This window comes from Oncorhynchus mykiss, chromosome 18, assembly GCF_013265735.2.
Source record: "Oncorhynchus mykiss isolate Arlee chromosome 18, USDA_OmykA_1.1, whole genome shotgun sequence".
Lineage (NCBI taxonomy): Eukaryota > Metazoa > Chordata > Actinopteri > Salmoniformes > Salmonidae > Oncorhynchus > Oncorhynchus mykiss.
Window position 1 is genome coordinate 6216626 of NC_048582.1, and position 27273 is coordinate 6243898.

The 27273-nt window shown below is 48.6% G+C and overlaps 1 protein-coding gene across 2 annotated transcripts in view; it reads right to left on the reverse strand.

Moving 5' to 3' along the window:
• The window catches only part of LOC110518947 (dachshund homolog 1), a 95223-nt gene that overhangs the window by 1914 nt on the left and 66036 nt on the right, over positions 1 to 27273 (reverse strand). The window contains exons 7-10 of one of the 2 annotated variants that reach the window (XM_036951479.1): positions 17252 to 17448; positions 14789 to 14939; positions 14045 to 14182; positions 11422 to 11493 (exon numbers count right to left, since the gene is read on the reverse strand). In XM_036951479.1, coding sequence (XP_036807374.1) covers positions 11422 to 11493; positions 14045 to 14182; positions 14789 to 14939; positions 17252 to 17448 — 558 coding nt within the window. The remainder of the gene's footprint in view (positions 1 to 11421; positions 11494 to 14044; positions 14183 to 14788; positions 14940 to 17251; positions 17449 to 27273) is intronic. The other variant, XM_036951480.1, reaches the window with a different exon arrangement.

Genomic DNA, 27273 nt, shown 5'->3' on the forward strand with positions numbered 1-27273 from the left:
GGGAGAAGGTCCCTGTCGGGGAACTCTGCAGCAGAGAGAGAGAGGAGGGAGCAAGTCCCTGTCAGGGGACTCTGCAGCAGAGAGAGGGAGGGGAGCAAGTCCCTGTCGGGGAACTCTGCAGCAGAGAGAGAGGGAGAGGAGGGAGCAAGTCCCTGTCGGGAAACTCTGCAGCAGGAGAGAGAGGAGAGGGGAGCAAGGGCCTGTCGGGGAACTCTGCAGCAGGAGAGAGAGGAGGGAGCAAGTCCCTGTCGGGGAACTCTGCAGCAGGAGCGAGAGAGGAGGGAGCAAGTCCCTGTCGGGGAACTCTGCAGCAGAGAGAGGGAGGGGAGCAAGTCCCTGTCGGGGAACTCTGCAGCAGAGAGAGAGGAGGGAGCAAGTCCCTGTCGGGGAACTCTGCAGCAGGAGAGAGAGGAGGGAGCAAGTCCCTGTCGGGGAACTCTGCAGCAGAGAGAGAGAGGAGGGAGCAAGTCCCTGTCGGGGAACTCTGAAGCAGAGAGTCGGGGAAACTGTCGGGGAACTCTGCAGGAACTCTGCAGCAGAGAGAGAGAGAGAGGAGGGAGCAAGTCCCTGTCGGGGAACTCTGCAGCAGAGAGAGAGGAGGGAGCAAGTCCCTGTCGGGGAACTCTGCAGCAGAGAGAGAGAGGAGGGAGCAAGTCCCTGTCGGGGAACTCTGCAGCAGAGAGAGAGAGGAGGGAGAAAGTCCCTGTCGGGGAACTCTGCAGCAGGAGAGAGAGGAGGGAGCAAGTCCCTGTCAGGGGACTCTGCAGCAGAGAGAGGGAGGGGAGCAAGTCCCTGTCGGGGAACTCTGCAGCAGAGAGAGAGAGGAGGGAGCAAGTCCCTGTCGGGGAACTCTGCAGCAGAGAGAGAGAGGAGGGAGCAAGTCCCTGTCGGGGAACTCTGCAGCAGGAGAGAGAGGAGGGAGCAAGTCCCTGTCGGGGAACTCTGCAGCAGAGAGAGAGGAGGGAGCAAGTCCCTGTCGGGGAACTCTGCAGCAGGAGAGAGAGAGGAGGGAGCAAGTCCCTGTCGGGGAACTCTGCAGCAGGAGAGAGAGGAGGGAGCAAGTCCCTGTCTGGGAACTCTGCAGCAGGAGAGAGAGGGAGAGGAGGGAGCAAGTCCCTGTCGGGGAACTCTGCAGCAGGAGAGAGAGGGAGAGGAGGGAGCAAGTCCCTGTCGGGGAACTCTGCAGCAGGAGAGAGAGGAGAGGGGAGCAAGGGCCTGTCGGGGAACTCTGCAGCAGGAGAGAGAGGAGGGAGCAAGTCCCTGTCGGGGAACTCTGCAGCAGGAGAGAGAGGGAGAGGAGGGAGCAAGTCCCTGTCGGGGAACTCTGCAGCAGGAGAGAGAGGAGAGGGGAGCAAGGGCCTGTCGGGGAACTCTGCAGCAGGAGAGAGAGGAGGGAGCAAGTCCCTGTCGGGGAACTCTGCAGCAGGAGAGAGAGGAGGGAGCAAGTCCCTGTCGGGGAACTCTGCAGCAGGAGAGAGAGGAGGGAGCAAGTCCCTGTCGGGGAACTCTGCAGCAGAGAGAGAGAGGAGGGAGCAAGAACCTGTCGGGGAACTCTGCAGCAGGAGCGAGAGAGGAGGGAGCAAGTCCCTGTCGGGGAACTCTGCAGCAGAGAGAGGGAGGGGAGCAAGTCCCTGTCGGGGAACTCTGCAGCAGAGAGAGAGAGGGGAGCAAGTCCCGGTCGGGGAACTCTGCAGCAGGAGAGAGAGGAGGGAGCAAGTCCCTGTCGGGGAACTCTGCAGCAGAGAGAGAGGGAGAGGAGGGAGCAAGTCCCTGTCGGGGAACTCTGCAGCAGGAGAGAGAGGAGAGGGGAGCAAGGGCCTGTCGGGGAACTCTGCAGCAGGAGAGAGAGGAGGGAGCAAGTCCCTGTCGGGGAACTCTGCAGCAGGTGCGAGAGAGGAGGGAGCAAGTCCCTGTCGGGGAACTCTGCAGCAGAGAGAGGGAGGGGAGCAAGTCCCTGTCGGGGAACTCTGCAGCAGAGAGAGAGGAGGGAGCAAGTCCCTGTCGGGGAACTCTGCAGCAGGAGAGAGAGGAGGGAGCAAGTCCCTGTCGGGGAACTCTGCAGCAGAGAGAGAGAGGAGGGAGCAAGTCCCTGTCGGGGAACTCTGCAGCAGGAGAGAGAGAGGAGGGAGCAAGTCCCTGTCGGGGAACTCTGCAGCAGGAGAGAGGGGAGGGAGCAAGTCCCTGTCGGGGAACTCTGCAGCAGGAGAGAGAGGAGGGAGCAAGTCCCTGTCGGGGAACTCTGCAGCAGAGAGAGAGGAGGGAGCAAGTCCCTGTCGGGGAACTCTGCAGCAGGAGAGAGAGGAGGGAGCAAGTCCCTGTCGGGGAACTCTGCAGCAGAGAGAGAGAGGAGGGAGAAAGTCCCTGTCGGGGAACTCTGCAGCAGAGAGAGAGAGGAGGGAGCAAGTCCCTGTCGGGGAACTCTGCAGCAGGAGAGAGAGGAGGGAGCAAGTCCCTGTCGGGGAACTCTGCAGCAGGAGAGAGAGGAGGGAGCAAGTCCCTGTCAGGGGACACTGCAGCAGAGAGAGGGAGGGGAGCAAGTCCCTGTCGGGGAACTCTGCAGCAGAGAGAGAGAGGGGAGCAAGTCCCTGTCGGGGAACTCTGCAGCAGGAGAGAGAGAGGAGGGAGCAAGTCCCTGTCGGGGAACTCTGCAGCAGAGAGAGAGGGGGGAGCAAGTCCCTGTCGGGGAACTCTGCAGCAGAGAGAGAGAGGAGGGAGCAAGTCCCTGTCAGGGAACTCTGCAGCAGGAGAGAGAGAGGAGGGAGCAAGTCCCTGTCGGGGAACTCTGCAGCAGGAGAGAGAGAGGAGGGAGCAAGTCCCTGTCGGGGAACTCTGCAGCAGAGAGAGAGGGAGAGGAGGGAGCAAGTCCCTGTCGGGGAACTCTGCAGCAGGAGAGAGAGAGGAGGGAGCAAGTCCCTGTCGGGGAACTCTGCAGCAGGAGAGAGAGGGGGAGCAAGTCCCTGTCGGGGAACTCTGCAGCAGGAGAGAGAGGGAGAGGAGGGAGCAAGTCCCTATCGGGGAACTCTGCAGCAGAGAGAGAGGGAGAGGAGGGAGCAAGTCCCTGTCGGGGAACTCTGCAGCAGGAGAGAGAGAGGGGGGGTAGATGGGGACTGGAGCAGAGAGAGAGGGGGTAGATGGGGTCTGTGGGGGGGCTGCAGCAGAGAGAGAGAGAGGGGGGGTAGATGGGGTCTGCAGCAGAGAGAGAGGGGGTAGATGGGGACTGGAGCAGAGAGAGAGGGGGTAGATGGGGTCTGTGGGGGGGTTGCAGCAGAGAGAGAGGGGGTAGATGGGGTCTGTGGGGGGGCTGCAGCAGAGAGAGAGGGGGTAGATGGGGACTGGAGCAGAGAGAGAGGGGGTAGATGGGGACTGGAGCAGGAGAGAGGGGGGGTAGATGGGGTCTGTCTGGGAACTCTGCAGCAGGAGAGAGAGAGGGGGTAGATGGGGACTGGAGCAGAGATAGAGGGGGTAGATGGGGACTGGAGCAGAGAGAGAGGGGGTAGATGGGGTCTGTGAGGGGGACTGGAGCAGGAGAGAGAGGGGTAGATGGGGTCTGTGAGGGGGACTGGAGCAGGAGAGAGGGGGGGTAGATGGGGTCTGTCTGGGAACTCTGCAGCAAGAGAGAGAAGGGGTAGATGGGGTCTGTGGGGGACTCTGCAGCAGGAGAGAGAGGGGGTAGATGGGGTCTGTGGGGGACTTCAGCAGGAGAGAGAGGGGGTAGATGGGGTCTGTTGGGGGACTGGAGCAGGAGAGAGAGGGTAGATGGGGTCTGTGGGGGAACTCTGCAGCAGAGAGAGAGGGGGTAGATGGGGTCTGTGGGGGAATTCTGCAGCAGAGAGAGGGGGTAGATGGGGTCTATGGGGGACTGCAGCAGAGAGAGAGAGGGGGTAGATGAGGTCTGTGGGGGGACTGGAGCAGGAGAGAGGGGGGTAGATGAGGTCTGTGGGGGGACTGGAGCAGGAGAGAGAGGGGGTAGATGGGGTCTGTGGGGGGACTGTAGCAGGAGAGAGAGGGGGTAGATGGGGTCTGTAGGGGAATTCTGCAGCAGAGAGAGGGGGTAGATGGGGTCTATGGGGGACTGCAGCAGAGAGAGAGAGGGGGTAGATGGGGTCTGTGGGGAACTCTGCAGCAGGAGAGAGAGGGGATAGATGGGGTCTGTGGGGGAACTCTGCAGCAGAGAGAGAGGGTAGATGGTGTCTGTGGGGGGACTGGAGCAGGAGAGAGAGGGGGTAGATGGGGTCTGTGGGGAACTCTGCAGCAGGAGAGAGAGGGGGTAGATGAGGTCTGTGGGGGGACTGTAGCAGGAGAGAGAGGGGGTAGATGGGGTCTGTAGGGGAATTCTGCAGCAGAGAGAGGGGGTAGATGGGGTCTATGGGGGACTGCAGCAGAGAGAGAGAGGGGGTAGATGGGGTCTGTGGGGAACTCTGCAGCAGGAGAGAGAGGGGATAGATGGGGTCTGTGGGGGAACTCTGCAGCAGAGAGAGAGGGTAGATGGTGTCTGTGGGGGGACTGGAGCAGGAGAGAGAGGGGGTAGATGGGGTCTGTGGGGGGGCTGCAGCAGAGAGAGAGGGGGTAGATGGGGACTGGAGCAGAGAGAGAGGGGGTAGATGGGGACTGGAGCAGGAGAGAGGGGGGGTAGATGGGGTCTGTCTGGGAACTCTGCAGCAGGAGAGAGAGAGGGGGTAGATGGGGACTGGAGCAGAGAGAGAGGGGGTAGATGGGGACTGGAGCAGAGAGAGAGGGGGTAGATGGGGTCTGTGAGGGGGACTGGAGCAGGAGAGAGAGGGGTAGATGGGGTCTGTCTGGGAACTCTGCAGCAAGAGAGAGAAGGGGTAGATGGGGTCTGTGGGGGACTTCAGCAGGAGAATGAGGGGGTAGATGGGGTCTGTGGGGGGACTGCAGCAGGAGATAGAGGGGGCAGATGGGGTCTGTGGGGGACTCTGCAGCAGGAGAGAGAGGGGGTAGATGGGGTCTGTGGGGGACTTCAGCAGGAGAGAGAGGGGGTAGATGGGGTCTGTTGGGGGACTGGAGCAGGAGAGAGAGGGTAGATGGGGTCTGTGGGGGAACTCTGCAGCAGAGAGAGAGGGGGTAGATGGGGTCTGTGGGGGAATTCTGCAGCAGAGAGAGGGGGTAGATGGGGTCTATGGGGGACTGCAGCAGAGAGAGAGAGGGGGTAGATGAGGTCTGTGGGGGGACTGGAGCAGGAGAGAGGGGGGTAGATGAGGTCTGTGGGGGGACTGGAGCAGGAGAGAGAGGGGGTAGATGGGGTCTGTGGGGAACTCTGCAGCAGGAGAGAGAGGGGGTAGATGAGGTCTGTGGGGGAACTGGAGCAGGAGAGAGAGGGGGTAGATGGGGTCTGTAGGGGAATTCTGCAGCAGAGAGAGGGGGTAGATGGGGTCTATGGGGGACTGCAGCAGAGAGAGAGAGGGGGTAGATGGGGTCTGTGGGGAACTCTGCAGCAGGAGAGAGAGGGGATAGATGGGGTCTGTGGGGGAACTCTGCAGCAGAGAGAGAGGGTAGATGGTGTCTGTGGGGGGACTGGAGCAGGAGAGAGAGGGGGTAGATGGGGTTTGTGGGGGAACTCTGCAGGAGGAGAGAGAGGGGGTAGATGGGGTCTGTGGGGGACTCTGCAGGAGGAGAAAGAGGGGGTAGATGGGGTCTGTGGGGGACTCTGCAGCAGGAGAGAGGGGGTAGATGGGGTCTGTGGGGGGACTCTGCAGCAGGAGAGAGAGGGGGTAGATGGGGTCTGTGGGGGGACTGTAGCAGGAGAGAGAGGGGGTAGATGGGGTCTGTAGGGGACTGGAGCAGGAGAGAGAGGGGGTAGATGGGGTGTACTGTCGTTCTGATACACAGAGCAATGAGAGCATCTGAAATGCTCTGAAACACCTCCATAACAGATAGGATAGTATTATACACTCAACACCTCCATAACAGATAGAATAGTTAATACACTCAACACCTCAGTAACAGATAGAATAGTTAATACACTCAACACCTCCATAACAGATAGGATAGTTAATACACTCAACACCTCCATAACAGATAGAATAGTTAATACACTCAACACCTCCATAACAGATAGAATAGTTAATACACTCAACACCTCCATAACAGATAGAATAGTTAATACACTCAACACCTCCATAACAGATAGGATAGTTAATACACTCAACACCTTCATAACAGATAGGATAGTTAATACACTCAACACCTCCATAACAGATAGAATAGTTAATACACTCAACACCTCCATAACAGATAGAATAGTTAATACACTCAACACCTCCATAACAGATAGGATAGTATTATCCACTCAACACCTCCATAACAGATAGGATAGTATTATCCACTCAACACCTCCATAACAGATAGAATAGTTAATACACTCAACACCTCCATAACAGATAGAATAGTTAATACACTCAACACCTCCATAACAGATAGGATAGTTAATACACTCAACACCTCCATAACAGATAGAATAGTTAATACACTCAACACCTCCATAACAGATAGGATAGTTAATACACTCAACACCTCCATAACAGATAGAATAGTTAATACACTCAACACCTTCATAACAGATAGGATAGTATTATCCACTCAACACCTCCATAACAGATAGGATAGTTAATACACTCAACACCTTCATAACAGATAGGATAGTATTATCCACTCAACACCTCCATAACAGATAGAATAGTTAATACACTCAACACCTTCATAACAGATAGGATAGTATTATCCACTCAACACCTCCATAACAGATAGGATAGTTAATACACTCAACACCTTCATAACAGATAGGATAGTATTATCCACTCAACACCTCCATAACAGATAGAATAGTTAATACACTCAACACCTCCATAACAGATAGAATAGTATTATCCACTCAACACCTCCATAACAGATAGAATAGTTAATACACTCAACACCTCCATAACAGATAGAATAGTATTATCCACTCAACACCTCCATAACAGATAGGATAGTTAATACACTCAACACCTCCATAACAGATAGGATAGTTAATACACTCAACACCTCCATAACAGATAGAATAGTTAATACACTCAACACCTCCATAACAGATAGGATAGTTAATACACTCAACACCTCCATAACAGATAGAATAGTATTATCAAATCAAATCAAATCAAATTTTATTTGTCACATACACATGGTTAGCAGATGTTAATGCGAGTGTAGCGAAATGCTTGTGCTTCTAGTTCCGACAATGCAGTAATAACAAGTAATCTAACTAACAATTCCAAAACTACTGTCTTGTACACAGTGTAAGGGGATAAAGAATATGTACATAAGGATATATGAATGAGTGATGGTACAGAGCAGCATAGGCAAGATACAGTAGATGGTATCGGGTACAGTATGTACAAATGAGATGAGTATGTAAACAAAGTGGCATAGTATAGTATAAAGTGGCTAGTGATACATGTATTACATAAGGATACCATCGATGATATAGAGTACAGTATATACGTATGCATATGAGATGAATAATGTAGGGTAAGTAACATTTATATAAGGTAGCATTGTTTAAAGTGGCTAGTGATATATTTACGTCATTTCCCATCAATTCCCATTATTAAAGTGGCTGGAGTTGAGTCAGTGTCAGTGTGTTGGCAGCAGCCACTCAGTGTTAGTGGTGGCTGTTTAACAGTCTGATGGCCTTGAGATAGAAGCTGTTTTTCAGTCTCTCGGTCCCAGCTTTGATGCACCTGTACTGACCTCGCCTTCTGGATGATAGCGGGGTGAACAGGCAGTGGCTCGGGTGGTTGATGTCCTTGATGATCTTTATGGCCTTCCTGTGACATCGGGTGGTGTAGGTGTCCTGGAGGGCAGGTAGTTTGCCCCCGGTGATGCGTTGTGCAGACCTCACTACCCCCTGGAGAGCCTTACGGTTGAGGGCGGTGCAGTTGCCATACCAGGCGGTGATACAGCCCGCCAGGATGCTCTCGATTGTGCATCTGTAGAAGTTTGTGAGTGCTTTTGGTGACAAGCCGAATTTCTTCAGCCTCCTGAGGTTGAAGAGGCGCTGCTGCGCCTTCTTCACGATGCTGTCTGTGTGAGTGGACCAATTCAGTTTGTCTGTGATGTGTATGCCGAGGAACTTAAAACTTGCTACCCTCTCCACTACTGTTCCATCGATGTGGATAGGGGGGTGTTCCCTCTGCTGTTTCCTGAAGTCCACAATCATCTCCTTAGTTTTGTTGACGTTGAGTGTGAGGTTGTTTTCCTGACACCACACTCCGAGGGCCCTCACCTCCTCCCTGTAGGCCGTCTCATCGTTGTTGGTAATCAAGCCTACCACTGTTGTGTCGTCCGCAAACTTGGTGATTGAGTTGGAGGCGTGCGTGGCCACGCAGTCGTGGGTGAACAGGGAGTACAGGAGAGGGCTCAGAACGCAACCTTGTGGGGCCCCAGTGTTGAGGATCAGCGGGGAGGAGATGTTGTTGCCTACCCTCACCACCTGGGGGCGGCCCGTCAGGAAGTCCAGTACCCAGTTGCACAGGGCGGGGTCGAGACCCAGGGTCTCGAGCTTGATGACGAGCTTGGAGGGTACTATGGTGTTGAATGCCGAGCTGTAGTCGATGAACAGCATTCTCACATAGGTATTCCTCTTGTCCAGATGGGTTAGGGCAGTGTGCAGTGTGGTTGAGATTGCATCGTCTGTGGACCTATTTGGGCGGTAAGCAAATTGGAGTGGGTCTAGGGTGTCAGGTAGGGTGGAGGTGATATGGTCCTTGACTAGTCTCTCAAAGCACTTCATGATGACGGATGTGAGTGCTACGGGGCGGTAGTCATTTAGCTCAGTTACCTTAGCTTTCTTGGGAACAGGAACAATGGTGGCCCTCTTGAAGCATGTGGGAACAGCAGACTGGTATAGGGATTGATTGAATATGTCCGTAAACACACCGGCCAGCTGGTCTGCGCATGCTCTGAGGGCGCGGCTGGGGATGCCATCTGGGCCTGCAGCCTTGCGAGGGTTAACACGTTTAAATGTCTTACTCACCTCGGCTGCAGTGAAGGAGAGACCGCATGTTTTCGTTGCAGGCCGTGTCAGTGGCACTGTATTGTCCTCAAAGCGGGCAAAAAAGTTATTTAGTCTGCCTGGGAGCAAGACATCCTGGTCCGTGACTGGGCTGGGTTTCTTCCTGTAGTCCGTGATTGACTGTAGACCCTGCCACATGCCTCTTGTGTCTGAGCCGTTGAATTGAGATTCTACTTTGTCTCTGTACTGGCGCTTAGCTTGTTTGATAGCCTTGCGGAGGGAATAGCTGCACTGTTTGTATTCGGTCATGTTACCAGACACCTTGCCCTGATTAAAAGCAGTGGTTCGCGCTTTCAGTTTCACACGAATGCTGCCATCAATCCACGGTTTCTGGTTAGGGAATGTTTTAATCGTTGCTATGGGAACGACATCTTCAACGCACGTTCTAATGAACTCGCACACCGAATCAGCGTATTCGTCAATGTTGTTATCTGACGCAATACGAAACATCTCCCAGTCCACGTGATGGAAGCAGTCTTGGAGTGTGGAGTCAGCTTGGTCGGACCAGCGTTGGACAGACCTCAGCGTGGGAGCCTCTTGTTTTAGTTTCTGTCTGTAGGCAGGGATCAACAAAATGGAGTCGTGGTCAGCTTTTCCGAAAGGGGGGCGGGGCAGGGCCTTATATGCGTCGCGGAAGTTAGAGTAACAATGGTCCAAGGTCTTTCCTCCCCTGGTTGCGCAATCGATATGCTGATAAAATTTGGGGAGTCTTGTTTTCAGATTAGCCTTGTTAAAATCCCCAGCTACAATGAATGCAGCCTCCGGATAAATTGTTTCCAGTTTGCAGAGAGTTAAATAAAGTTTGTTCAGAGCCATCGATGTGTCTGCTTGGGGGGGGATATATACGGCTGTGATTATAATCGAAGAGAATTCTCTTGGTAGATAATGCGGTCTACATTTGATTGTGAGGAATTCTAAATCAGGTGAACAGAAGGATTTGAGTTCCTGTATGTTTCTTTCATCGCACCATGTCACGTTAGTCATAAGGCATACGCCCCCGCCCCTCTTTTTACCAGAAAGATGTTTTTTCCTGTCTGCGCGATGCGTGGAGAAACCTGTTGGCTGCACCGCTTCGGATAGCGTCTCTCCAGTAAGCCACGTTTCCGTGAAGCAAAGAACGTTACAGTCTCTGATGTCCCTCTGGAATGCTACCCTTGCTCGGATTTCATCAACCTTGTTGTCAAGAGACTGGACATTGGCAAGAAGAATGCTAGGGAGTGGTGCGCGCTGTGCCCGTCTCCGGAGTCTGACCAGAAGACCGCCTCGTTTCCCTCTCTTTCGGAGTCGTTTTTTTGGGTCGCTGCATAGGATCCACTCCGTTGTCCTGTTTGTAAGGCAGAACACAGGATCCGCGTCGCGAAAAACATATTCTTGGTCGTACTGATGGTGAGTTGATGCTGATCTTATATTCAGTAGTTCTTCTCGACTGTATGTAATGAAACCTAAGATGACCTGGGGTACTAATGTAAGAAATAACACGTAAAAATACAAAAAACTGCATAGTTTCCTAGGAACGCGAAGCGAGGCGGCCATCTCTGTCGGCGCCGGAAGTAATATACACTCAACACCTCCATAACAGATAGGATAGTTAATACACTCAACACCTCCATAACAGATAGAATAGTTAATACACTCAACACCTCCATAACAGATAGAATAGTTAATACACTCAACACCTCCATAACAGATAGAATAGTTAATACACTCAACACCTCCATAACAGATAGGATAGTTAATACACTCAACACCTCCATAACAGATAGGATAGTATTATCCACTCAACACCTTCATAACAGATAGGATAGTTAATACACTCAACACCTCCATAACAGATAGGATAGTATTATCCACTCAACACCTCCATAACAGATAGAATAGTTAATACACTCAACACCTCCATAACAGATAGAATAGTTAATACACTCAACACCTCCATAACAGATAGGATAGTTAATACACTCAACACCTCCATAACAGATAGGATAGTTAATACACTCAACACCTCCATAACAGATAGGATAGTTAATACACTCAACACCTTCATAACAGATAGAATAGTTAATACACTCAACACCTCCATAACAGATAGAATAGTTAATACACTCAACACCTCTGTAACAGATAGGATAGTTAATACACTCAACACCTCCATAACAGATAGGATAGTTAATACACTCAACACCTCCATAACAGATAGAATAGTTAATACACTCAACACTTAACTATTAAAAACTGTTTATCAATTAGATTGCTGCCACACAGACCAACGGCGTTAGTTTAACTCAACGTAAACACCCGGACATTTAGGCAACTAGGATAAGGATGGATGAGCCATTCAGAAGCTGCCGTACCTTGTATCGCTGCCTCTGCGTCAGTCCTGCCGTTACCTTGGCTACCGTTGTCTACTTCCTGGGTCAGTGAGTCTGATCGGAGGGTAATGATGACGGAGAGGCAGGAGTTTAGTCATTAATTATCACACCTAATTACTAGTCAATGAGAAGTAAAAGGGTAATGCATTCATTTTCATAAAGGAACATAAATGACAACGTAAAACTGCACCATGAAGTCAAAATTAAGAATAAATTGTCAAATGTAAATAAAATGTAAAAACTTTTATTTTACCTTTATTTAACCTTTATTTAACTAGGCAAGTCAGTTAAGAACAAATTCTTATTTTGAATGACGGCTTAGTGGGTTAACTGCCTTGTTCAGGGGCAGAACAACAGATTTGTACCTTGTCAGCTCGGGGGTTTGAACTAGGCAACCTTCCGGTTACTAGTCCAATGCTCTAACCACTAGGCTACCCTGCCGCCTCTACACTCTAACCACTAGGCTACCCTGCCGCCTCTACACTCTAACCACTAGGCTACCCTGCCGCCTCTACACTCTAACCACTAGGCTACCCTGCCGCCTCTACACACTAACCACTAGGCTACCCTTGCCGCCTCTACACTCTAACCACTAGGCTACCCTGCCGCCTCTACACTCTAACCACTAGGCTACCCTGCCGCCTCTACACTCTAACCACTAGGCTACCCTGCCGCCTCTACACTCTAACCACTAGGCTACCCTGCCGCCTCTACACACTAACCACTAGGCTACCCTTGCCGCCTCTACACTCTAACCACTAGGCTACCCTGCCGCCTCTACACTCTAACCACTAGGCTACCCTGCCGCCTCTACACTCTAACCACTAGGCTACCCTGCCGCCTCTACACTCTAACCACTAGGGTACCCTGCCGCCTCTACACTCTAACCACTAGGCTACCCTGCCGCCTCTACACTCTAACCACTAGGCTACCCTGCCGCCTCTACACTCTAGCCACTAGGCTACCCTGCCGCCTCTACACTCTAACCACTAGGCTACCCTGCCGCCTCTACTCTCTAACCACTAGGCTCCCCTGCCGCCTCTACTCTCTAACCACTAGGCTCCCCTGCCGCCTCTACTCTCTAACCACTAGGCTACCCTGCCGCCTCTACACTCTAACCACTAGGCTACCCTGCCGCCTCTACACTCTAACCACTAGGCTACCCTGCCGCCTCTACACTCTAACCACTAGGCTACCCTGCCGCCTCTACACTCTAACCACTAGGCTACCCTGCCGCCTCTACACTCTAACCACTAGGCTACCCTGCCGCCTCTACACTCTAGCCACTAGGCTCCCCTGCAGCCTCTACACTCTAACCACTAGGCTACCCTGCCGCCTCTACACTCTAACCACTAGGCTACCCTGCCGCCTCTACACTCTAACCACTAGGCTACCCTGCCGCCTCTACACTCTAACCACTAGGCTACCCTGCCGCCTCTACACTCTAACCACTAGGCTACCCTGCCGCCTCTACACTCTAACCACTAGGCTACCCTGCTGCCTCTACTCTCTAACCACTAGGCTCCCCTGCCGCCTCTACACTCTAACCACTAGGCTACCCTGCCGCCTCTACACTCTAACCACTAGGCTACCCTGCCGCCTCTACTCTCTAACCACTAGGCTACCCTGCCGCCTCTACGCTCTAACCACTAGGCTACCCTGCCGCCTCTACACTCTAACCACTAGGCTACCCTGCCGCCTCTACACTCTAACCCTAGGCTCCCCTGCCGCCTCTACACCCTAACCACTAGGCTACCCTGCCGCCTCTACACTCTAACCACTAGGCTACCCTGCCGCCTCTACACTCTAACCACTAGGCTCCCCTGCCGCCTCTACACTCTAACCACTAGGCTACCCTGCCGCCTCTACACTCTAACCACTAGGCTACCCTGCCGCCTCTACACTCTAACCACTAGGCTCCCCTGCCGCCTCTACACTCTAACCACTAGGCTCCCCTGCCGCCTCTACACTCTAACCACTAGGCTACCCTGCCGCCTCTACACTCTAACCACTAGGCTACCCTGCCGCCTCTACACTCTAACCACTAGGCTACCCTGCCGCCTCTACACTCTAACCACTAGGCTACCCTGCCGCCTCTACACTCTAACCACTAGGCTACCCTGCCGCCTCTACACTCTAACCACTAGGCTACCCTGCCGCCTCTACACTCTAACCACTAGGCTACCCTGCTGCCTCTACTCTCTAACCACTAGGCTCCCCTGCCGCCTCTACACTCTAACCACTAGGCTACCCTGCCGCCTCTACACTCTAACCACTAGGCTACCCTGCCGCCTCTACTCTCTAACCACTAGGCTACCCTGCCGCCTCTACGCTCTAACCACTAGGCTACCCTGCCGCCTCTACACTCTAACCACTAGGCTACCCTGCCGCCTCTACACTCTAACCCTAGGCTCCCCTGCCGCCTCTACACTCTAACCACTAGGCTACCCTGCCGCCTCTACACTCTAACCACTAGGCTCCCCTGCCGCCTCTACACTCTAACCACTAGGCTACCCTGCCACCTCTACACTCTAACCACTAGGCTACCCTGCCGCCTCTACACTCTAACCACTAGGCTCCCCTGCCGCGTAGCCTGGAGACTTACCACAGAGGGCTCTGTCTGACGCTACAGTCTGCTGCAGAGTCTGCTCAGCATGGTCTCTCAGTTTACACTCAAACTGCAGAGCCTCCTGAAGTTTCCTCTTACTCTTCTTCTCTTTCTTCAGACGCTTCTGGATCAGCACTGAAATACACACAACAGTTGAGAATTGTGAGGAATTGCAGTGCTTGTTTTCAGGGCTCACTAGAAACAGAGATGAGTAGTATGGTGTGCCGGTGGGTTGTGGGTAATGTAGTGTAGTGTGCAGTCTGTTGTGGGTAATGTAGTGTAGTATAGTGTGCAGTGTGTTGTGGGTAATGTAGTGTTAACCAACCTCTGTTTTTCTGCTCCATGGTGAGCTGTCTCTCCAGTGTCTCTCTTAGCTCCCTCTCTCTGAACAGTTCACTGTGGGTAATGTAGTGTAGTGTGCAGTGTGTTGTGGGTAATGTAGTGTTAACCGACCTCTGTTTTTCTGCTCCATGGTGAGCGGTCTCTCCAGTGTCTCTCTTAGCTCCCTCTCTCTGAACAGTTCACTGTGGGTAATGTAGTGTAGTATGCAGTGTGTTATGGGTAATGTAGTGCAGTGTGCAGTGTGTTATGGGTAATGTAGTGTAGTGTGCAGTGTGTTGTAGGTAATGTAGTGCAGTGTGCAGTGTGTTGTGGGTAATGTAGTGTAGTATGCAGTGTGTTGTGGGTAATGTAGTGTAGTATAGTGTGCAGTGTGTTGTGGGTAATGTAGTGTTAACCGACCTCTGTTTTTCTGCTCCATGGTGAGCTGTCTCTCCAGTGTCTCTCTTAGCTCCCTCTCTCTGAACAGTTCCATCTTCAGCTCTGACTTCTCCGTCTGCACCTGCTTGTCCTGAGCGCGCGTGTTGTCTATGGCAACCTTCAGCAAGCCCTGCTTGGAGGGCACAGAGTAAGACACACATCAAGAGGCTGTTACACTAAATCTATACATCACTGTAGTGTGTAGTCTCTACATCTCTAATCTAAATCTATATATCACTGCAGTGTGTAGTCTGATGTAGTGTGTAGTCTCTACATCTCTGATCTATACATCACTGTAGTGTGTAGTCTGATGTAGTGTGTAGTCTCTACATCTCTAATCTAAATCTATACATCACTGTAGTGTGTAGTCTCTACATCTCTAATCTAAATCTATACATCACTGTAGTGTGTAGTCTCTACATCTCTAATCTAAATCTATACATCGTTGTAGTGTGTAGTCTCTACATCTCTAATCTAAATCTATACATCACTGTAGTGTGTAGTCTCTACATCTCTAATCTATATCTATACATCACTGTAGTGTGTAGTCTCTACATCTCTAATCTATACATCACTGTAGTGTGTAGTCTCTACATCTCTAATCTATACATCACTGTAGTGTGTAGTCTCTACATCTCTAATCTATACATCACTGTAGTGTGTAGTCTCTACATCTCTAATCTATACATCACTGTAGTCTCTACATTTCTTATCTCCAGTCAAAATGTTTACTTTAATTTAAAAAAAGTCAAAACAAATATGCTGGAGGTTTAAATAATGATTGGTGATCCCCAAGAGACACAGACAGAGAGATGAGATGAGGTGATCCCCAAGAGACACAGACAGAGAGATGAGATGAGGTGATCCCCAAGAGACACAGACAGAGAGATGAGATGAGGTGATCCCCAAGAGACACAGTTAGAGAGATGAGGTGGAGCCCAGAGACACAGTTAGAGAGATGAGGTGGAGCCCAGAGACACAGTTAGAGAGATGAGATGAGGTGGAGCCCAGAGACACAGACAGAGAGATGAGATGAGGTGATCCCCAAGAGACACAGTTAGAGAGATTAGATGAGGTGGAGCCCAGAGACACAGTTAGAGAGATGAGATGAGGTGGAGCCCAGAGACACAGTTAGAGAGATGAGATGAGGTGGAGCCCAGAGACACAGTTAGAGAGATGAGATGAGGTGATCCCCAAGAGACACAGTTAGAGAGATGAGATGAGGTGATCCCCAAGAGACACAGTTAGAGAGATGAGATGAGGAGGAGCCCAGAGACACAGTCAGAGAGATGAGATGAGGTGGAGCCCAGATACACAGTTAGAGAGATGAGATGAGGTGGAGCCCAGAGACACAGTTAGAGAGACGAGATGAGATGAGGTGATCCCCAAGAGACACAGTTTGAGAGATGAGATGAGGTGATCCCCAAGAGACACAGTTAGAGAGATGAGATGAGGTGGAGCACAGAGACACAGACAGAGAGATGAGATGAGGAGGAGCCCAGAGACATAGATAGAGAGATGAGGTGGAGCCCAGAGACACAGACAGAGAGATGAGATGAGGAGGAGCCCAGAGATATAGATAGAGAGATGAGGTGGAGCCCAGAGACACAGACAGAGAGATGAGATGAGGTGGAGCCCAGAGACACAGTTAGAGAGATGAGGTGGAGCCCAGAGACATAGATAGAGAGATGAGATGAGGTGGAGCCCAGAGACACAGATAGAGAGATGAGATGAGGCGGAGCCCAGAGACACAGATAGAGAGATGAGATGAGGCGGAGCCCAGAGACACAGATAGAGAGATGAGATGAGGTGGAGCCCAGAGACACAGATAGAGAGATGAGGTGGAGCCCAGAGACACAGATAGAGAGATGAGATGAGGAGGAGCCCAGAGACACAGATAGAGAGATGAGGTGGAGCCCAGAGACACAGACAGAGAGATGAGATGAGGTGGAGCCCAGAGACACAGACAGAGAGATGAGATGAGGTGGAGCCCAGAGACACAGATAGAGAGATGAGATGAGGAGGAGCCCAGAGACACAGACAGAGAGATGAGATGAGGTGGAGCCCAGAGACACAGACAGAGAGATGAGATGAGGTGGAGCCCAGAGATACAGATAGAGAGATGAGGAGGAGCCCAGAGACATAGATGAGAAGAAGTGGAGCCCAGAGACACAGATAGAGAGATGAGATGAGGTGGAGCCCAGAGACACAGATAGAGAGATGAGGTGGAGCCCAGAGACACAGATAGAGAGATGAGATGAGGAGGAGCCCAGAGACACAGATAGAGAGATGAGATGAGGGGAGGAGTTACTCATCCAGATGTGTGATAAACTGTGAGTAGAGAAAGAAGATACAGCCTCCAATATCAAAACATGGTTCAGGAAAACATGGTCACCATTACACCTTCTGGGACGATTCAGTAGAGAACAGAGAGTAGAGCCCCACCTGGATGTTAGTGAGCAGAGTCTCTATTGACGACAGACCCTCAGGGAAGATAAAGGGCCCGGGGAACCCTGCAGGAAGCTTCTGCCCCGAGAACAACAGCCTCTCATAGCCGTCTCCGATTGGTTCTCTGACTGGCTCTCTGAATGGCTCTCTGATTGATTCTCTGACTGTCTGGGTGCTCAGGGAACCACAGTCATCTTGCGGACAGACAAAAGAAGATAGCAGAGAAGTCATCAGAATGCATTTACCGTTGTGTTGGGCTCTTCTGGGGAAAGACAAAGAGAGAGAGTGTGATGGTGATATTCATTATTCAGAACATGCAAAGTAGAGGAAGATTGTGATTGGCTAAACTACAACTGACAAACACAAGAAACCACACCCACCTCTGAACACCCAACCTTTTCAGTGTGGCACCACTGAAGACACACAGATGGAAACACACACTGTCCCCTGAGTATACTGTAATACTGGGTTCACAGATGTCCGTTCTCCTGCACTACTGACATTGATAACTATGTCATGGCCCAGTTTAAATCACACTCTTTCTCTCTCTTTGTCTTGCTCCTCACTCTCACAGACAGACGCCTGCTATCTCTGCCAGGTGGCATAAAGGCAACAGCTGCTCGGTTTCTTTAATTAGTTTCAGTGTCTCTATGACAGATTGAGTTGTGTTGTTTTACCTCCTCTACAGATCAGATTGAGTAGTGTTGTTTAACCTCCTCTACAGATCAGATTGAGTCGTGTTGTTTTACCTCTACAGATCAGATTGAGTTGTGTTGTTTAACCTCTACAGATCAGATTGAGTTGTGTTGTTTAACCTCTACAGATCAGATTGAGTTGTGTTGTTTTACCTCTACAGATCAGATTGAGTTGTGTTGTTTAACCTCTACAGATCAGATTGAGTTGTGTTGTTTCACCTCTACAGATCAGATTGAGTTGTGTTGTTTAACCTCTACAGATCAGATTGAGTTGTGTTGTTTCACCTCCTCTACAGATCAGATTGAGTTGTGTTGTTTTACCTCCTCTACAGATCAGATTGAGTCGTGTTGTTTTACCTCTACAGATCAGATTGAGTTGTGTTGTTTAACCTCTACAGATCAGATTGAGTTGTGTTGTTTAACCTCTACAGATCAGATTGAGTTGTGTTGTTTTACCTCTACAGATCAGATTGAGTTGTGTTGTTTAACCTCTACAGATCAGATTGAGTTGTGTTGTTTAACCTCCTCTACAGATCAGATTGAGTTGTGTTGTTTTACCTCTACAGATCAGATTGAGTTGTGTTGTTTTACCTCTACAGATCAGATTGAGTAAATACATCACATGTTAACCAGTGAGACCCGGGCAGAACAGTAACAGCTCTGTGAGTCTTATTTCATCTCCATGTTAAACAGTGAGACCCAGGCAGAACAGTAACAGCTCTGTGAGTCTTATTTCATGTCTTATTTCATGTTAACCAATGAGACCCAGGCAGAACAGTAACAGCTCTGTGAGTCTTATTTCATGTCTTATTTCATCTCCATGTTAACCAGTGAGACCCAGGCAGAACAGTAACAGCTCTGTGAGTCTTATTTCATGTCTTATTTCATCTCCATGGTAACTCACTGTTTGAGAGAGGGTGGCCTTTTTCTTTTGTTGCTATGATGACTTTTTCTACGACTCACAATGAAGAACAAATTAATATGTCTTTTTAGACGAAGGTGCGTTCCACTTCATTCCAAAGCAGCTAATTGTTAATGTTTAAACTTTAGAAGTTTGGGAGGGGAAAAAAAAAAGTAATTTTGTGTGGAGAGGAGAGACACGGTTCTGTAGTAGAATGTTAATGAGACCAATAAAACACTAACAGCTGATCCCAACCTGGACAACCTGGTTCTAGAAACTACACAAGTAGACGTGTTAATGGTGGGCTGGTTTCTAGTGATGGAACTTGAAGACTAGTACTCTGCCCTACAATACTCTGAATCACATTTACATTACATTATAATCCTAAAAACTATTTTTTTTAAGAAAAACGATAGGCTCATGAGCAGTGGAGTTCACTGTGCTCTATCTACAGACTGTCTCAGCTTCACCTGAGTCTGATGGGGTTGAATTAGATTTACCGGCACGGGCACGGATACACACACACACACACACACACACACACACACACACACACACACACACACACACACACACACACACACACACACCACCATCACATTTTACTCCACTTAGCTGACCAAAGCATCTTCAGCCCCCCCCCCCCCCCCCCCCCCCCCCAGCCTCCAATCTTGGCAAACAGGCTAGTGCCACATTGAAGGGTAAAAAGCATGTCCCCATTCTCTCTCTGTCTTTCCCTTTCTCTCTCTCTCTCTCCTTCTCTCTCTCTCCCTCCCTCTCTCTCTCCCTCTCTCTCTCTCCCTCCCTCTCTCTCTCCTTCTCTCCCTCTCTCTCTCCCTCCCTCTCTCTCTCTCCCTCCCGCTCTCTCTCTCTCCTTCTCTCCCTCTCTCTCTCCCTCCCTCTCTCTCTCTCCCTCCCTCTCTCTCTCTCTCCTTCTCTCTTTCTCTCTCCCTCCCTCTCTCTCCTTCTCTCCCTCTCTCCCTCCCTCTCTCTCCTTCTCTCCCCCTCTCCCTCCCTCCCTCCTCCCTCTCTCTTTTCATTTCCTCTCCCGTTCCTAAAAGCCTCCCTCTATATCAGTACTAGATGTAATTAGCAGTCTGTCAGTGTCAGGTGTTGCTCAGCGCTCGTCAAACGCAGGGCGTCCAACTCTACTTCTCCTCCTGTGGCCCCTTAGCCCCCCCCCCCTGCTCTGTACTGCAGCGTCATCGGGATGCAGTATGGATCCCCCTCCTCTCTCCACCCTCCCTCTCCTCCCCTCCTTTGATGTGACTGATCCTCTTTGAGTTACTGTTTTATCCATCCCTACCTCCTCTCCCTCCTCTCCTCTCCTCTCCATCCTTCCCTCCACCCTCTTCTCCCAACCCCTCGACCCCCCTCCTGTCCCCCTCCTCTCTCTCTTCTTCTCCTCTTCCACTCTCCTCTCCCTTTCTCATCTCCCTCTCTCCTCTCCTCTCCCCCCATCCTCTCATTTGCAGATCTCCCCAACCAAGGTCATTGTTTTCCATTTTTCTATTTTTTCTTTCCATCATCCTCTTTCTTATTCTCTCCTCTTCCATCCCTCCTTCCCTCTCTCCTCTCCTCCTCTTCCATCCCTCCTTCCCTCTCTCCTCTCCCTCTCTCCTCTCCTCCTCTTCCATCCCTCCCTCCTTCCATCCCTCTGTCCTCTCCCCTCTCCTCCTCTTCCATCCCTCCTTCCCTCTCTCCTCTCCTCCTCTTCCATCCCTCCTTTCCTCTCTCCTCTCCTCTTCTTCCATCCCTCTCTCCTCTCCCCTCTCCTCCTCTTCCATCCCTCCTTCCCTCTCTCCTCTCCCATCCCTCTCTTCTCTCCTCCTCTCCCATCCCTCTCTCCTCTCCTCCTCTTCCATCCCTCCTTCTCTCTCCCCTCTCCTCCTCTTCCATCCCTCCTTCCCTCTCCTCTCTCCTCCTCTTCCATCCCTCCTTCCCTCTCCCCTTTCCTCCTCTTCCATCCCTCTCCCCTCTCCTCCTCTTCCATCCCTCTCTCCTCTCCTCCTCTTCCATCCCTCTCCCCTCTCCTCCTCTTCCATCCCTCCTTCCCTCTCTCCTCTCCCATCCCTCTCTCCTCTCCTCCTCTTCCATCCCTCCTTCCCTCTCTCCTCTCCTCCTCTTCCTTCCCTCCTTCCCTCAGGCTGATGAACTCCACCAAGTGAAGCGTCCTGACTGTCAGTGGAAGTAGAGAGAGGTGAGGTCTGAATGAAGTTTAAAGGAAAATGCTGTATGGTGGATGAAGTGGATGAACTGTCAGACGTCTTCTGATGTTTGATCTTAACGGTAAAGTGTTCAAAGAGAGAATATAGACAGAAGAGTCTCAGACATTCTCTAATGACTCATATGTGACAGAAAGACAAGTCAGAAAAGAGAGAATATAGACAGAAGAGTCTCAGACATTCTCTAATGACTCATATGTGACAGAAAGACAAGTCAGAAAAGAGAGAATATAGCTAGAAGAGTCTCAGACATTCTCTAATGACTCATATGTGACAGAAAGACAAGTCAGAAAAGAGAGAATATAGACAGAAGAGCCTCAGACATTCTCTAATGACTCATATGTGACAGAAAGACAAGTCAGAAAAGAGAGAATATAGCTAGAAGAGTCTCAGACATTCTCTAATGACTCATATGTGACAGAAAGACAAGTCAGAAAAGAGAGAATATAGACAGAAGAGTCTCAGACATTCTCTAATGACTCATATGTGACAGAAAGACAAGTCAGAAAAGAGAGAATATAGACAGAAGAGTCTCAGACATTCTCTAATGACTCATATGTGACAGAAAGACAAGTCAGAAAAGAGAGAATATAGCTAGAAGAGTCTCAGACATTCTCTAATGACTCATATGTGACAGAAAGACAAGTCAGAAAAGAGAGAATATAGACAGAAGAGTCTCAGACATTCTCTAATGACTCATATGTGACAGAAAGACAAGTCAGAAAAGAGAGAATATAGACAGAAGAGTCTCAGACATTCTCTAATGACTCATATGTGACAGAAAGACAAGTCAGAAAATAGAGAATATAGCTAGAAGAGTCTCAGACATTCAGAAAAGAGAGAATATAGACAGAAGAGTCTCAGACATTCTCTAATGACTCATATGTGACAGAAAGACAAGTCAGAAAAGAGAGAATATAGACAGAAGAGTCTCAGACATTCTCTAATGACTCATATGTGACAGAAAGACAAGTCAGAAAAGAGAGAATATAGCTAGAAGAGTATCAGACATTCTCTAATGACTCATATGTGACAGAAAGACAAGTCAGAAAAGAGAGAATATAGCTAGAAGAGTCTCAGACATTCTCTAATGACTCATATGTGACAGAAAGACAAGTCAGAAAAGAGAGAATATAGCTAGAAGAGTCTCAGACATTCTCTAATGACTCATATGTGACAGAAAGACAAGTCAGAAAAGAGAGAATATAGCTAGAAGAGTCTCAGACATTCTCTAATGACTCATATGTGACAGAAAGACAAGTCAGAAAAGAGAGAATATAGCTAGAAGAGTCTCAGACATTCTCTAATGACTCATATGTGACAGAAAGACAAGTCAGAAAAGAGAGAATATAGCTAGAAGAGTCTCAGACATTCAGAAAAGAGAGAATATAGACAGAAGAGTCTCAGACATTCTCTAATGACTCATATGTGACAGAAAGACAAGTCAGAAAAGAGAGAATATAGCTAGAAGAGTCTCAGACATTCTCTAATGACTCATATGTGACAGAAAGACAAGTCAGAAAAGAGAGAATATAGCTAGAAGAGTCTCAGACATTCTCTAATGACTCATATGTGACAGAAAGACAAGTCAGAAAAGAGAGAATATAGCTAGAAGAGTCTCAGACATTCAGAAAAGAGAGAATATAGACAGAAGAGTCTCAGACATTCTCTAATGACTCATATGTGACAGAAAGACAAGTCAGAAAAGAGAGAATATAGCTAGAAGAGTCTCAGACATTCTCTAATGACTCATATGTGACAGAAAGACAAGTCAGAAAACAAACAAGATGTTTTAAACCTATTTCTCTGTGTACACTGGATATTCAACCCCATTCAATCTCTTAAGAGAAACCAATCAAATTATGTACCACCACAATTACAACTGAACACGCCGACCAATAACTGGCCTGGTTTTTCATTAGTCTATAAAACAAACCAATTGATTAAATGAAACACTAATCCAAACAGTTCCAGTGAGCCTCTCATCTATTCAGTCGTCCCACTAGTTCAGTTCCACCATTATGGGCCTCTTGTCTTATTAGACTAATGTCCCACTAGTTCAGTTCCACCATTATGGACCTATTGTCTTATTAGACTAATGTCCCACTAGTTCAGTTCCACCATTATGGACCTCTTGTCTTATTAGACTAATGTCCCACTAGTTCAGGTTCCACCATTATGGACCTCTTGTCTTATTAAACTAATGTCCCACTAGTTCAGTTCCACCATTATGGACCTATTGTCTTATTAGACTAATGTCCCACTAGTTCAGTTCCACCATTATGGACCTATTGTCTTATTAGACTAATGTCCCACTAGTTCAGTTCCACCATTATGGACCTCTTGTCTTATTAGACTAATGTCCCACTAGTTCAGGTTCCACCATTATGGACCTCTTGTCTTATTAAACTAATGTCCCACTAGTTCAGTTCCACCATTATGGACCTATTGTCTTATTAGACTAATGTCCCACTAGTTCAGTTCCACCATTATGGACCTCTTGTCTTATTAGACTAATGTCCCACTAGTTCAGGTTCCACCATTATGGACCTCTTGTCTTATTAAACTAATGTCCCACTAGTTCAGTTCCACCATTATGGACCTCTTGTCTTATTAGACTAATGTCCCACTAGTTCAGTTCCACCATTATGGACCTCTTGTCTTATTAGACTAATGTCCCACTAGTTCAGTTCCACCATTATGGACCTCTTGTCTTATTAGACTAATGTCCCACTAGTTCAGTTCCACCACTATGGACCTCTTGTCCTATTAAACTAATGTCCCACTAGTTCAGTCCCACCATTATGGACCTCTTGTCTTATTAGACTAAAGTCCCACTAATTCAGTTCCACCATTATGGACCTCTTGTCTTATTAAACTAATGTCCCACTAGTTCAGTTCCACCATTATGGACCTCTTGTCTTATTAGACTAATGTCCCACTAGTTCAGTTCCACCATTATGGACCTCTTGTCTTATTAAACTAATGTCCCACTAGTTCAGTTCCACCATTATGGACCTCTTGTCTTATTAAACTAATGTCCCACTAGTTCAGTTCCACCATTATGGACCTCTTGTCTTATTAGACTAATGTCCCACTAGTTCAGTTCCACCATTATGGACCTCTTGTCTTATTAAACTAATGTCCCACTAGTTCAGTTCCACCGTTATGGACCTCTTGTCTTATTAGACTAATGTCCCACTAGTTCAGTTCCACCGTGATGGACCTATTGTCTTATTAGACTGATGTCCCACAAGTTCAGTTCCACCGTAATGGACCTATTGTCTTATTAAACTAATGTCCCAATTGTTCAGTTCCACCATTATGGACCTATTGTCTTATTAGACTAATGTCCCACTAGTTCAGGTTCCACCATTATGGACCTCTTGTCTTATTAAACTAATGTCCCACTAGTTCAGTTCCACCGTTATGGACCTATTGTCTTATTAGACTAATGTCCCACTAGTTCAGTTCCACCATTATGGACCTCTTGTCCTATTAAACGAATGTCCCACTAGTTCAGTTCCACCGTTATGGACCTATTGTCTTATTAGACTAATGTCCCACTAGTTCAGTTCCACCGTAATGGACCTCTTGTCTTATTAAACTAATGTCCCACTAGTTCAGGTTCCACCATTATGGACCTATTGTCTTATTAGACTAATGTCCCACTAGTTCAGTTCCACCGTTATGGACCTCTTGTCTTATTAGACTAATGTCCCACTAGTTCAGTTCCACCGTTATGGACCTATTGTCTTATTAGACTAATGTCCCACTAGTTCAGTTCCACCATTATGGACCTCTTGTCTTATTAGACTAATGTCCCACTAGTTCAGTTCCACCATTATGGACCTATTGTCCTATTAAACTAATGCCCCACTAGTTCAGTTCCACCATTATGGACCTCTTGTCTTATTAGACTAATGTCCCACTAGTTCAGGTTCCACCATTATGGACCTCTTGTCCTATTAAACTAATGTCCCACTAGTTCAGTTCCACCATTATGGACCTCTTGTCTTATTAGACTAATGTCCCACTAGTTCAGTTCCACCATTATGGACCTCTTGTCTTATTAGACTAATGTCCCACTAGTTCAGTTCCACCATTATGGACCTATTGTCCTATTAAACTAATGTCCCACTAGTTCAGTTCCACCATTATGGACCTCTTGTCTTATTAGACTAATGTCCCACTAGTTCAGGTTCCACCATTATGGACCTCTTGTCCTATTAAACTAATGTCCCACTAGTTCAGTTCCACCATTATGGACCTCTTGTCTTATTAGACTAATGTCCCACTAGTTCAGTTCCACCATTATGGACCTCTTGTCTTATTAGACTAATGTCCCACTAGTTCAGTTCCACCATTATGGACCTCTTGTCTTATTAGACTAATGTCTCACTAGTTCAGTTCCACCATTATGGACCTCTTGTCTTATTATACTAATGTCCCACTAGTTCAGTTCCACCATTATGGACCTCTTGTCTTATTAAACTAATGTCCCACTAGTTCAGTTCCACCATTATGGACCTCTTGTCTTATTAGACTAATGTCCCACTAGTTCAGTTCCACCATTATGGACCTCTTGTCTTATTAAACTAATGTCCCACTAGTTCAGTTCAACCATTATGGACCTCTTGTCTTATAAACTAATGTCCCACTAGTTCAGTTCCACCATTATGGACCTCTTGTCTTATTAGACTAATGTCCCACTAGTTCAGTTCCACCATTATGGACCTCTTGTCTTATTAGACTAATGTCCCACTAGTTCAGTTCCACCATTATGGACATCTTGTCTTATTAGACTAATGTCCCACTAGTTCAGTTCCACCATTATGGACCTCTTGTCTTATTAGACTAATGTCCCACTAGTTCAGTTCCACCATTATGGACCTCTTGTCTTATTAGACTAATGTCCCACTAGTTCAGTTCCACCATTATGGACATCTTGTCTTATTAGACTAATGTCCCACTAGTTCAGTTCCACCATTATGGACCTCTTGTCTTATTAGACTAATGTCCCACTAGTTCAGTTCCACCATTATGGACCTCTTGTCTTATTAAACTAATGTCCCACTAGTTCAGTTCCACCATTATGGACCTATTGTCTTATTAAACTAATGTCCCACTAGTTCAGTTCCACCATTATGGACCTCTTGTCTTATTAAACGAATGTCCCACTAGTTCAGTTCCACCATTATGGACCTCTTGTCTTATTAGACTAATGTCCCACTAGTTCAGTTCCACCATTATGGACCTCTTGTCTTATTAGACTAATGTCCCACTAGTTCAGTTCCACCATTATGGACCTCTTGTCTTATTAGACTAATGTCCCACTAGTTCAGTTCCACCATTATGGACCTCTTGTCTTATTAAACTAATGTCCCACTAGTTCAGTTCCACCATTATGGACCTCTTGTCTTATTCAACTAATGCATCCTGTTTCATATAATCATCACTGTCTTTATGACACGTCTCTTACTGGTTAAATCTGATTGGTTTAATTACATATCTGGCAACGCGCTTCTCTGTCATCCTGCCAAACAAAAAACTGTGAAGTGTGTTTCATTTAAATGTCCTAGTATGTAATGTAGTGACTGTACTCTCTTCTCTCTCTCTCTTCTCTCTCTCTCTCCCCACTCTCTCTTCTCTCTCTCTCTCCCCCCTCTCTCTTGCCTCTCTCTTCTTCTCTCTCTCTCTTCTCTCTCTCTCCCCCCTCTCTCTTCTCTCTCCTTCTCTCTCTTCTCTCTCTCTTCTCCCTCTCTCTTCCCTCTCTCTTCTCTCTCTCTCTTCTCTCTCTCTCCCCCCTCTCTCTTCTCTCTCTCTTCTTCTCTCTCTCTTCCCTGTCTCTTCTCCCTCTCTCTTCCCCTTCTCTGTTCTTCTTCTTCTTCTCTCTCTCTCCCCCTCTCTCTTCTCTCTCCTTCTCTCTCTCTCTTCTCCCTCTCTCTTCTCTCTCTCTCTTCTCTCTCTCTCCCCCCTCTCTCTTCTCTCTCTCTTCTTCTCTCTTTCTTCTCCCTCTCTCTTCCCTCTCTCTTCTTCTTCTTCTCTCTCTCCCCCCTCTCTCTTCTCTCTCTCTTCTTCTCTCTCTCTTCTTCTTCTTCTCTCTCTCTCTTCCCTGTCTCTTCTGTCTCTCTTCTCCCTCTCTGTTCTTCTTCTTCTCTCTCTCTTCCCCCTCTCTCTTCTCTCTCTCTTCTTCTC